At 31.4% G+C, this 13219-nt stretch overlaps 2 protein-coding genes across 8 annotated transcripts in view; both read left to right on the top strand.

Moving 5' to 3' along the window:
- The window catches only part of LOC108912735 (protein tramtrack, beta isoform), a 219688-nt gene that overhangs the window by 183870 nt on the left and 22599 nt on the right, over positions 1-13219 (top strand). The window contains exons 4-5 of one of the 7 annotated variants that reach the window (XM_018718084.2): positions 7825-8123; positions 10628-10767. The exons of 4 other annotated variants lie outside the window; for them this stretch is intronic. In XM_018718084.2, the coding sequence (XP_018573600.1) occupies positions 7825-8096 (272 nt within the window). In that variant the 3' untranslated portion in view covers positions 8097-8123; positions 10628-10767. Of the gene's footprint in view, positions 1-6355; positions 6850-7824; positions 8124-10627; positions 10768-11175; positions 11512-13219 lie in introns of those variants that run through there. 2 more of the 7 variants (XM_018718092.2, XM_018718106.2) reach the window with 2 other exon arrangements.
- Positions 628-1174, top strand: LOC108912737. The gene is made up of 2 exons (XM_018718117.1): positions 628-844; positions 985-1174. Exons 1-2 carry the CDS (start codon positions 661-663, stop codon positions 1107-1109), a joined length of 309 nt encoding a protein of 102 aa, XP_018573633.1. The 5' UTR covers positions 628-660; the 3' UTR covers positions 1110-1174.

Here is a 13219-nt window from a genome sequence, read left to right as displayed (position 1 = left end):
GCGACCGAAGATTTGCTACATTTTGAAAGTTTATATCTCCCTATAGCTCCCTAGATTCTACATATTTCCACTGCATTTATCAAAAACTCTTGAACATCTCCAATGTTTAAAAAAATAAAATGAATTTTCCACTAATCTGCGACCCGGAATATAAAGAAATGAGCTTATAGGGGCTTACCACAAATATTAAATGAAAGCGAATATTATTTATTAGTACAGTGACATGTTAGTGAACCAGCTGGTCGGTGGATATATTCCGCAGAGTAGTTGATTCCCGAGATATTGTCAGTTAAAAACAGGGAACTTCATTCAAAAAGAGGTGCCCCACAATAATTCTCTCCCGTATACTAGATATACGTTCATACATTAGTTATTTTATCATTTGACGTAATCAGTATTTAAGAACTGACTGAACTTGGTGTCATCGAACTACCATTTTTAAGTTTTGCTTTTTTGTCGGCGATTGCTAAGTTCTAATTTAATAAACACATCAATTAATGTCGAGGATAGATATATTTTCTGTGATATTTATTTTCCGATATAATTTTTTATTTAAATTATCAAAATGGAATTTTAAAACTCATACATTGTAGATAAAATACATAAATATAAACATATCAGCATTTCCCTGACATACTTAGTCGCTGGCATTTCAGCAACATGGAGCTTCGTAGCATTCTCACCTTTGCCATAATTTTATATTTTGAATGGGGTATCGTAGAATCACGCATCCCTTGTGAACCTTGCTGTAAAATAACTTGCAAACCAGCTGTGTGCACTGAAGGTCAAGTTTTAAAACCGAAAGCTTATTGTAATTGTTGTGACCTTTGTTTTACTGAATTGGGTAAGTATCTGTATTTAAAAAACAAATAATAAACGTAATATGTTAGACGGAAAACTTTATTACTTTGATATAATTTCTTGATAATTTAGTTACAAATAATAAGAAATTATTCAGATATGACTAATTTCCTTTAATTTTAGGTGAAGGAGAACGTTGTACTCCCATATTTATTGGTGGATCAGTACCTTTTACTTATGAATGTGAAAAAGGCCTTCATTGCAAAATAGTTAATGTGACAGATAATCTGGGAATTTGTTTGAAGTGATATTGTATACACACATTTTCTGTATTGAAGTTTATGGAAAATTCGGCGGATAAAAAATATATCTATTGCTCTTAATTATAATTATTGTAGTTTTGTGTTTTAATATTCTAAACTGCCTCTAACAATTTGTTAATATAGTATCATTTTATTGATGAACTAACATAACTATTAAATTATATTCAATGAATCATTTATTCCAAACATAGTCATAAAAAATACGTTGCTGGGAATTTTTTATACACAAATCCATAAAAGACAGATTGAACTCTTTTTATTTCCTGAAAAATTTTTGAGCGAGTGGTTAATGTTCAACGTAACTGATGTGATATTTTTAATTTTTTCTTGAAAATTGTATCCTTTTTTGATGTAGGAGCAATAATATTTCAGTTACTCAGGGTCGAAATTTAAATTTCTTGAAAAAAATGACATTTATTTTTTAGGAAAACAAAATAGAGATATATTTTTTGGAATAGAAAAGAATGTTATGAAAGTAGAGGAAAATAATGAGTTCTAAAAACTACTCCCTTCGTTTAAATGTTTGTTTGTTTTTATTTTTTTAAGAAGTAATCAATTATGTACTCAGCTCAACATCAGTGCTTTATCAGTAGTAAATTTTTATAAATTGCCAATTTACATAAAACACTTGATATTTTGATATTTGTTATATATTTATGTATTAGGTAATTTGTGGTTATGTTCTGCCACTGGCTTCACCTGCAGATTATTAGATTTAATAATCAAATTCCCAATAGTACGAATTTCTACTCACCGCAATAAACGGAACCGTTTGTTTTTAATGCTTTATACAATCCGTTTAAAATATTTTTCCTGAATAGCAGTTTTAGATTATATTTTAACAAGGCGTTAAAAATTACAATATAAACGGTAAGTTAATTTTAACGTTAATTGATTGGGAATACACCTGAATATAATTCAGTATATAGATAATGGTATATACATAAAAAACGTTTAAAATATGTAAATATTAATAAACATAAAGCAATAAGTATTAAACAGTCGCATGTGAAGAAAATAAGTTAATTATTGTTACCTACCTTTGTTATACTGAATTAGGTAAGTATAGCTCTAAAAGTGTAACAGAGACAATATATTAAAAAAGTTATAAGTTTGTTACTGGACTAGAAGTATACTTATTATAATAATCTACAAAATAGATAAAAAGTTAAGTTTATGTATTACTTCTATTAGTACTAAAGAACAGAAAGTAAACAAAAAAAGGAAGCTTTAGCATTCTTAGTAAAAGTACACTGTAGTTTCATATCATATCTAGTCGACCATTTCCTCTTTCAAATATTATTCCACCTATATTCCCCTACTAAGTAATGACTCAGTACCTATTACTTTTGAGTGTAAAAAACGCCGTCATTATCAGATAAAATAAAAAATTTATCAGAAATGGATACTAATTAGAGTTATGTTTCGTAGTATTTATGGTAAAAGTCATATAATGTGTTTTAAAATTTATTGAACAAAACATTTAGGTATCTCTTTGTGTTCCATTTAAAAGCACAAGTGGAAAAAATGTCAATAATATCATCAAACAAGTCAACTTAAAGTACGAATAACGATTAAAAAACATGTTAAACAAAAATGCCGTTCAGCATAACACCGATCAAAATAAAATTGATCGCTATCTGATCGCTACTGCATCTGTTTCCTAGATATTGTCGGGTAATTAGTCCACAAGGTAGTTGTTTCCTACAATATCATTTATGTTTTATCTGAAACATAAAAGAAAAAAACTAAAGCTGTAACAATATCTAATGTTTTAAACTGATTAGAAATTATTTCAAAAAGTAAAGTTTAAAATTTATCAGAAAATCCGAACAACTAAATTCAAAACGCCAACTAATAACATTTATTCATTTTACAAGGCTTCTGTCGCAGGTTTAAGCAAACGATAAATTTAAAATATTTGTAACACGTCTATTTTTTCTAGTAAAGAAATATGTGCTAAATGCAATAAACGAATTTTTTTATTGATAAATTTTTGTCTAAAGTCTAAAAATTTGCAATTAATTAATAACTAACGAAATTGTAGGAAACTACTATGCAACCTAAAGCCTGATCCAGCATTGAAGTACACTGACAATATCTAGTAATCGTGTTGTATCTCACCCATATCAATCAATAACTATCTGATAGATAAAAATAATGTATGTACCTTATAGGGTGTTTCTTAATAACGTGCTAATATTTAAGGAGGTTATTCTCGGGTCCATTTTGAGAAAAAACTTCATATGAACATATGGCCTAAAAGTCTTAACTTTTGAACTACAGGGTGCTAAAGTTTTATGAAAAAACATTTTTTTATGATAACTGGTATTACCCTAGATATTTTTTCAAATTTGGTACACGCCTTCTATTCATCGAAATGCATTTTCTGATCTACAAACAATTTTATTATTTTTGCCAGTGGCGTCTGTACAGGTTTTCTATTGAATATTTTTGAAGACAAATATGTTACGCCAAGGTAATTTTCTTTTACCATTCCAAAATGTATGTAAATTACTGGAATTTCATAATTTTAACATTTAAAAGTTATTATCTTAAATAAATTATTGTTTAAAGTTACATAAATCTTTTTTTTTCTCGTAAGTGGTCCAATAAGATGCAAATGAATGAATTTTATTTTTTATGCGAAAACTGTATGTCAAACGAAAAAAATTGAAGATACCACATTTGCTCAGAAAGGAATGAGGATATTATAAATGATTTTTACTTTAAGAAAAAGCAGTGGTGTAACATATTTTTCTTCAAAAATATTCAATACAAAACCTGTACAGACGCCACTGGCAAAAATAACAAAATTGTTTGTACTTCAGAAAATGCATCTCGATGAATAGAAGGCGTGTACTAAATTTGAAAAAATATCTAGGGTACGTAATACCAAACTTAATCATAAAAACTGTTTTTTCATAAAACTTTAGCACCCTGTAATTCAAAAGTTAAGACTTTTAGGACATATGTTCATACGAAGTTTTTTTTCTTAAAATTGACCCCAGAATAACCTCCTTAAATATTAGCACGTTATTAAGAAACACCCTGTATATTTAAATAATGTAAACATTCGAATTATTTTTCTTGTTTCTAACGTCATAAAAACATTGACAAAATAAACCTGCATTTTCCCTATAATATACTCTAGGTATTCCATTTAACTTTTACAATAGATTTGAAAGAGAATAATATATAATTTTCAGATATTATCTACGTTTTACCTGGTCGAAAGCATCCCAGGATAATGGTAGACAATTTCGAGTACAACGTACACAAAAAGAACCTAAATAGGACTAGGTGGAGGTGTATGAATGAAAACAAAACTAAATGCACTGCGGTTTTGTATACCTCAGGAAACACCGTCATATCGAGGAAAATTCATAATCATCTCCCTAATGCGACCAGTCAAAAGAAAGGGTTTCCTAGATATGTCAAAGTTCAGAGGCGCCCATGACTGCGAAAAAATATTAATTATAATTTCTTTGACTTGTTACCTATTTATAGAATTGTCTCTAATTTTCGGTTGTATTTTGATAATCGCTTGCACGAATTATAAGTATCTATCTGAAGTATTTTTAGTTGAACGCACGGTTTTTTTTTCTTTCTACAACGATTTTGTAAATAAGAATATCATTAATACTGTATTTATATATTTTGTTACAATAAAAATTATAAATCTTACTATAATGTACTTATTTAAACTTAGAGTATTATAATTTCCTTAAAAATGTATTGGCGTTGTTATTATGGGCAACTTACATGAGTATTTAATTTTTTTTTAGAACTGACCTGCGATGTCAATAGGGCGAGCTAATTTAAAGAAACGCAAAGCTTCGAAACAAAATGAATTTGGCTGTTTCTAGACTGTTGTTACTGACTATGCTCATGTTCTTGAGGTAGCTTGTATCCATTATTCATATTCTGTATTATCAGTCGCACTAAATGACGTCATTAATTAGCGCAACAGCAAACACTAATTAAAAACGTTTATTTAGGGCATCAATCCATAATTAATTATTAATTAACAGCCTCTAAGAGATTTCTAATATTTTCACTACATAAAATTATATATCTATTATTGCAAGACTTATAAAAATATATGCTAGTTGCCCATTGAAACACGAGAAAATAATTCTTTGTTTATAGCAGAATACAATGACTTTATTTTTGTCAGGAAAATTATTTTGTTTTGGATAACTTAAACATTACCCTCTTCTATTCTTCCTTTTCTGTATCGTATCAAATTATTTTTTTATTTTGCGCTGAATATTTTCCTATTAGAAAGGTGACTAAGGCAACGGTTACATTAGATTGCAGGACTCGATGCAGAGGGACAAAACAAATCAGAATGAAGAGGATTGAATTTTTCTATTTGCGTCCCCTAAAACGAATGTTATTACAAAACAAAATGTTGTCATCGAAATGTAAACTTTCTGTAACTCATTTTCGTCTATTAGCGTGGTCAGAAAAACGTAGCGTAGAAAAACAAGTCATAGGATTCAGATCCGGTGATCTAGTAGGCCATAGTATGGGTAAACCTCTTCCAATCCACCTCTCAGGAAATTAAATTTAAAAATTAAAGACGCAAGACTGAATTAAGATTAGGTAGAATATTTGGACCAATTATATTATTATTACGAATTAATTTTGATAGATGGTTGTTGAAAATATTCAATGTACTGATCAATGCATATCTACTGATGATATGACGGATGAAAACCCTCATTTAAAACACAAATAATATCATTAAACATGGTAGTTAATAAACATTTGGGCTAGATTATTAAACAATAATGTAATTGGTCCACACATTCCACCTAACAGACTTAATTCAACATTGTATCTTGTTATTAGATATAAATTTACCACTATCATTGCTCGATGAAATTCCATTAGCAGAAAGATTAAATTATTGGTTCCAATTGCTCCACTGCAAGAAATTTCCTGAATGACGAATTTCTAAAAAAGTGGATTGGAAGACACACACATGGGCCTTCTAGGTTACCAGATCTGAATCCCATAGACTTGTTTTTCTGAGGTCATTTGAAAAAGCAAATGTATCGCGAACCTATCGATCAAGAAAATGTCATAACTTGTATTCTCGCTATTTGGATATCGTGGAATAATTTTAATACGAGTTTAATATTAAAAAAATATATAAATCGGTATTATTTTTTATTAGCAACAATCAGAGAACGTATCATGTTTAGATATATCATTTTCAGATCTGATCTACGTTTTGCCTGGTCGTAAGCATCCCAAGATAATAATAGACAATTTCGTCTATCACGTACACAAGAAAGAGCCAGACAGAACCAGATGGAGGTGTACGTACGAATCCAAAACAAAATGTACTGCAGTTTTGTATACCTCTGGGAATACTGTCACTGTAAGAAGAGGACATAATCATCCACCCATTCAGAAAAATCAGACTTCTTCTGATTGGATACCCAAATATGTTAATGTCATGAGATGTTCCTGATTTTGAGATAAAATAGGAGGGACATTAAAACTACCTGATGTATCTATGACTTAAGCACTCTTATCATTAATATACAGTATAAAAGAGTCTTTCTAATTGTTGACATTGCCCACAGTTTTAGGGAAGGTAGGCCGTCCGCAGCCAGAAGACAGTGCAATCGACGCTGTTACATTTAAGGGAGGGTGCCTCAGAAAGAGGCAATTTCTTGCTAGAACTGCTACAACAGGGTAACAAAAGTTATATGTAAATGTAATAAATAATAATAATAATAAATGCCTAGTTTGTCAGATCTAAGAGTGTGGGCAAGCGTCAGCCCTTACTTATCTGATAGCGTAGCTTATAAAATCAATGCTCTTGCCAGCATTACTATTAATTATTTTCTGAGCTGCCTTTCACTTAGTTTAAGTGTTTTTTTTTTTTGTAAATTTAATTTGCATTTGAATAGTATTTGTTGCAAAACCAAAATGTATTTACTAAATAATATAATCAATTGTAATATAAATGAATAAAAAAAATCCTGTAGCAATTTTTGTTCATTAGCCTAATCGTACTTCTGTTTTTGGGAAAAGATGCTTTGTTTTCTTCAAAAAGTAATACGTGCTAGTTGAATAATGAAAATATCCATATTATGGGAAAATGAATGGAAATTTATATTGTATCTTGCTAGTAGACCTGATTTAATATCGATCGACTCTGTAGGGCAATAACAGTTTGCAGTAAAAGAGTACACAAGACACAACAGATATCTTGGACACTAGTGGTAGACTTTTTGAAGATAATACCAAAAATAAGATCAAACGTCCCATGACGATCTAATTTCCTTGAGACAATGCAATCAAGGAGAGAACATGATGGTGATTTTACCATTTTCTGCTACTAATAGCTACTTTAATTCTTGTGCCATATGCTCAATTCTACAAAATATTGAATGTAAATTAACTTCTATAAATACCTACATGGTGTACAAAGAGATGGGTTATACTGATCAAAATTTAATTTTTGCAGGAATAAATTAATTAATGGTTCAATTTTGACCAAATAATTAAAATTCAAAATATTAATTACCAAAATATGCATAAATAGGTACTAAAAAGTAAATATTGTGTATGCTACAAATCGGATGACTGAACTGGTCATCTAACTAAAACCAGTAGATATATTTTACTATGACCATGACTTTATCTTGTAATAGGTAATGAGTTAATTTTTTAGGCATAATCTACATATCTCGAGGCAGAAAACATCCTAGGCTAATTCTGGACAAATTTGAGTTCAACCTGCACATTAAAGACGCATTTAGAACGAGATGGAGGTGCACGAATCAAAATAAGACAAAGTGTAGCGCCGTTCTGTACACATCTGGTAACGAAGTTACAATGAAACATGAACACAATCATCTGCCTAGGGAAGTGAAGGAGGATTGCCCTCTTATTCCACAGAGAGTGAAAATTATTAGAACCGATACAAATTGGAGGTTTGATTGACTTCCAATTGACATTTATAGTTAAAGGGTAAGGATACTTTTGGATACATAACACAGTACCACAAATAATAAGGGGCTGATAGTCTATTCCTCAGAAATTTGATCCTCTCAATCCGAACCTAGTCAGAATTTCCGGAACAGTGTTTTGACCCTAATAGCAAGACGTTTCTCTAGAAAGCGGTTTTCGAGATTTCAGATTTACTTGACATCCGATTTCATTATCTCATTGTACCATAACCCATAAACTCCGTAGATTTATAATGCTATAACCCCAAAACCCTGTAACCCAATAATGTGCCAGAGTGTAGAATCATGAAACTGGGAACATGGATGTCGTATAACAGGGGTCCAAAACTGCGAGTTGGCAGATTTCTAACACAATAGCCCTCTAACACCATAATCCTGGATGTGCGAGAATGTATAATCATAAAACTCTGAGGAATTGAGTCCGTAGTCTTGTTGAAATTCCGTAATTCCTTAACCCGGGGCATGCAAGCTACTGTAGACCCATAATCTGGTTTATATACAGGATGTTTCATAATACATGGGCCAACGCCCGAAGGCAGATTCCTAACTTAAAAACAAGCTTGTTCTTTTGTATCAACGTGGGTCAGATTTCGCTTCGTTTTTTAATATAAAACATGTTTTTTCCAAATCCATCGACGAAGTCGAGGAATTTATTTTGAATAAGGTTGAAAACGAACCGAGACTGATACAAGAACCATCGCTCATGAGATCGACGTATCACCTGCATCTGTTTTAAGGACACTCCATGAGCAACAAAGAACCCCGCACAAAATTAATGGAAAATGGGCCAGTCGGTTTTGCTGACATTGTAGATTATAGTTTTTGACTTTCTGATCAAAAGATGTCATGGGCCCAAAGTGATCCTATGAATAGTTTCAGAGATAAAGGGGGGGGGGAAGTATGTGATTTTGGCTGTATGCCTGAGTAAGCTTCACGAAGTTTCAAATTGATGGATTCAAAAACTGAGGCATGTAATGAATTTTGACCAGTAGGTACAATGCCTTTGGAATCGCTGCACCTGAAATCGGGAATAGCTTAGCTATCTAAGGTCAACTGGACGCAGGTAAAGGTCGTTTCATGGTCAAACTGAAGAAAATATTTGTATTGAATTTTGACTAGCGAGTGTATAGGTTTTTGGGCTCGTAGAATCTGAATCTGGGGATAGTGTAACGCTAAAAGTCACCTTCAAGTCAATTCAAGGTCATTTCAAGATCAAACTAAAGAAAAGGCTTGTACTGAATTTCAACCAGTGTGTATATTAGTTTTTTTTGGGGGGGGGGGGGGGGACTGAATTCGGGGATAGCTTAGCTCTCATTTACATTTAGGTCAAGTCAAGATCATTTCAAGGTCAAAGTAAAGAAAAGGCCTTTCTCGAATGTCAACCTGTAAGTATGTATGCTTTTGAGGTCGCTGAACCTGAATTCGGGGATACCTCAACCCTATAAGGACATTATGACTGAATCACCCTTTATATACTGTAAAAAACGTTAACGTATTCGACTGTACAGTTAGTGAACGTGAGTTTTTGCGATTAAAATCTTTCAATAACAGCTTATGGTATTAAGGGGTTTGTTATTGGAGTTATGGTAGGTACAATGATATCTTGAATTCCAATGTTTTTCAATCACTCACTATTGAAGTCGGTTTGAAATCTCAAAAAGCACTTTCTAGGGAAATTTCTTGTTGTTCGGGTCAAAACACGAACTTATCCGGAAATTATGACCAGTGGCGGCTCTTGACTTCCATAACAGGGAGGGCGGAAGAATTTAGGTACAAAGTATTGAAAACATAATCAACGATTTACTTTATTTTAAGTACTATCCCTACTACGGAAAATGTGCTCAACATTGTTTTTTATAGTGACCGTCCTTTCTTCTGCTTTTGTCCGAAGTAAATTTTTCAGTTACTTTTTCATTAAAGTTTAGTATTTCTCACACTGTTGATTTTTCAATAGTTGGCGTTGCATGTGCTATTATCAATTTAAACTTTTACAATATTAAAAAAAATACACATGAAATAATATGTATGTAACAAAATTTTATACCACATCTGAACAAATTACGTATATTACAAAAAAGCGGCGAATAGCCTTTATTTGATTACGGTCGGACTAAGCAGAGCTTAAACTGCATAGTAAACATGCGATACTCCCACTACGTCTTTCACTGCTGCGCGACCAAGACCACCGCTGTAAACACTTTACAGATGTAGAGGCGAGTTTCGAGGAGCTCACGTATTCGACTTAAATTAACTGAACATTACAAATTAAATCTATTTAATTATGTATATACCACTGTAAATTATTTTTTTTTTACTATGAAAACTTCTAGAGCACCAGCCGCCGCTAATTCTGGCTTAGATTATTCAGACTAAGAGAGTCAAAATTCTATGGGATACTCTGTTTTAATGCATGAACCAGCCCACCATTTTTTTAAAGCGCTGTGTAGTTATAAATAAACGTTTAATATTATAATTAGAATTTATTAGATGATATACATATTTTAGAAATGAATTCGTTGGCGAGGACAACTATAGAAGAAAATCTCACACATTCTGCAAATCTAAGATATATTCACATTAAGTGAAACGTACTTTGTCTTTAAAAACCAATATTTTATTTCTAAAATTCAAATCAATAGGATATTAATTTTCGGAAGAAAGAGAAATTTAATTTATTTTTTTCTTCAGCTAGTTTATTAGTAAAAGTAAATTTAAATTTTATTTTTTATATTCATTTATTTTTCTGTTTTGGCCTGGTTGTATTAGGTTCAGGTTACCTTAACTGACTTTTTTCCTATGAATTCATAAATAGTTTTTTTGTTAAAATAACTAATAATTGGTTAACTTTACCTAGTTATAGTTCAACCTGAACATATACAACCCTTATTAGTTACAATAAAGTCCTATTATAAAATTGCATTTTCTTTTAAGTTTTTCATATTATAAGACATCATTTTTGCTGCTGCTGTAGATGTGTTATTAAGGTATGTAAATCTAAATAAACTGTTGTTATGTATTTTACAGATACGGTTTACTAATTCTACTAATTTCAGGTATTATTTACGTTGGTCGGGGATACAAATACCCAAAAATCATATTGGATGGTTACGAATATAAAATACACGTGAAAAGACAAGATAAAACTAGATGGACTTGCGCCAACTATAAACACAGTAAATGTAACTCAACAATTTATACTTACGGAAACGTAGTTAAGGTTATTTATAAGCACAATCACCAGCCAACGTTGAAGACTTTGGACTATCAGAAGCTTATTCCTCAAACTGTTACGATTGTGAGACAAGAGAAAGAAAAAAAATAAGTTAAACATGTTAGGACAAGTGATTATTTAAAAATCGTGGTTTTTATTTATTAATCACATTTCTCGCATGTAGATCGTTGCAAGTTTTTTATTTCAGATTTTTTTTTTGATTATTCACATTTGCTTGACGTTTTCAAATATTTTGTTGTTTCATGCAACTTAAATCATTGATTTAGCTATCGATGCTGTTTTGCTAAGTACCGTACTTTTTAATTTCTATTGTGTAATATTATAAAATACATTATTTTTCATTAAGTTTATACTCATCGGACTTATTTATAAATTAAAATGGGAAACATTAAATGTAGTTTCTTTCTTCATCACCAAAAGTATATTTTCCAAGCGTCCTTCATTAACTTTATAGCTTGTCCAAATCTAGGTCTGCTGATTCTAATACTTGTATTGTTTATCCAATAGTATTCACTTGATTAATTCTGTTTAAGCTCTTTGTCCTTCTAATTGTAGCATTGTGAAATTTTAGATATAATATACGTTTGTCGTGGAAGAAAGTACCCCAAGATATTGCTAGACCATTACCTGTACAACATGCACAGACGAAAAGAAGGCAAAACGAGATGGAGATGCGTTTTGTGCAATAAACTTAGGTGCAGTGCAATTCTTTATACTTCAGGAAAAATGGTGCAGGCTCTTCATCCACATAATCACCAACCAGACATAAAAGAACCTGACAGTAGCTTTATTCCCCAACTTGTAACTGTAGTCCGATCAAATAATAAATAAAGAACAATATTTATGTAATTACCTATGTTTTATTTAATATAACGAGCGTTCAAATAAAAACGTGGTCAAGTTGGTTCTGAAAATTTGGACGTAGGGCGTAGCGTATAGCAAATGAACTTAAACGTCATCTTGTGCAAAACCGTACTTATCTTATCAACTTCGACGTCACCTGTTACATAGGTGTTGTATAACAATGAAAAAGTAATATTAACGGTCGATAGAAGGAAGCACAAAAAACAGGCACTTAGGTAGGAAATTCTGGAAGGAAGCCTAAAGAGTTGAAGATAGGCAGTGGAAGTGAGAACAGTGTGCAGATAGGTAGCAAGACGAACGGCGGGCAGTGTGACAAAATAGTGTAAAATTAAATGTTTAAAGTGTTATTAGTTAGCAGGTAATATCCTTTAAGTACTTTGTTGTTAATTGTTCTATGTAATCTTATGATTGTGATGGTTATAGATGTTTCATGATAATAATTCTTTGTATGTTTAGCTTCCATTGCTTTATGCTCAAGGGCATATATTTTTCTAAGGTAAAATTGTTATAGTTATTATTAACGATTGCTCATTATTTATTTCATGTTAAAAATATATGTATTGTCCTGATTGCCAGACATTACAATAACGTCTTCTTTGTTTCACATCTAACTTGTTTTTGCCACGATTACGTTATACGTAAAATATTGATGTTTCATGATAATAATTCTGTATAGGTTTAGCCTTCATTGCCTTACGCTCAGGGGCGTATATTTCTCTAAGATAAAGTTGTTACAATTATTATTAACGATTACTCATTATTTATTACATGTTAAAATATGTATATTGTCGTGTCTGCCCAGATATTGCAAAATAACTTCTTTGTTTCACATTTAACTTGTTTTATCTTGATTAAGTAGTTCTTTGATTTCTTGTGCTCACTTTATGTCATACGTCTATACGAGCCTTGTTGAGTTTACTAACATTTTCGCCCGTGCGGAACGAATCTGGATTAAGCTCGATTGCCTCCCGTATGGGACTCCAGTGTTATGAAGGATCTTC

Source organism: Anoplophora glabripennis, unplaced genomic scaffold (genome assembly GCF_000390285.2).
Source record: "Anoplophora glabripennis isolate ALB-LARVAE unplaced genomic scaffold, Agla_2.0 scaffold471, whole genome shotgun sequence".
In the NCBI taxonomy this organism is placed as follows: domain Eukaryota; kingdom Metazoa; phylum Arthropoda; class Insecta; order Coleoptera; family Cerambycidae; genus Anoplophora; species Anoplophora glabripennis.
This window is presented reverse-complemented; position numbering and strand designations above follow the sequence as displayed.

Bases quoted from the DNA above. Each gene is read 5' to 3' on its own strand.
- LOC108912737 (XM_018718117.1), top strand. From the start codon at position 661: ATGGAGCTTCGTAGCATTCTCACCTTTGCCATAATTTTATATTTTGAA. The intron at 845-984 runs GTAAGTATCTGT...CTTTAATTTTAG, and splicing joins CCTTTGTTTTACTGAATTGG to GTGAAGGAGAACGTTGTACT.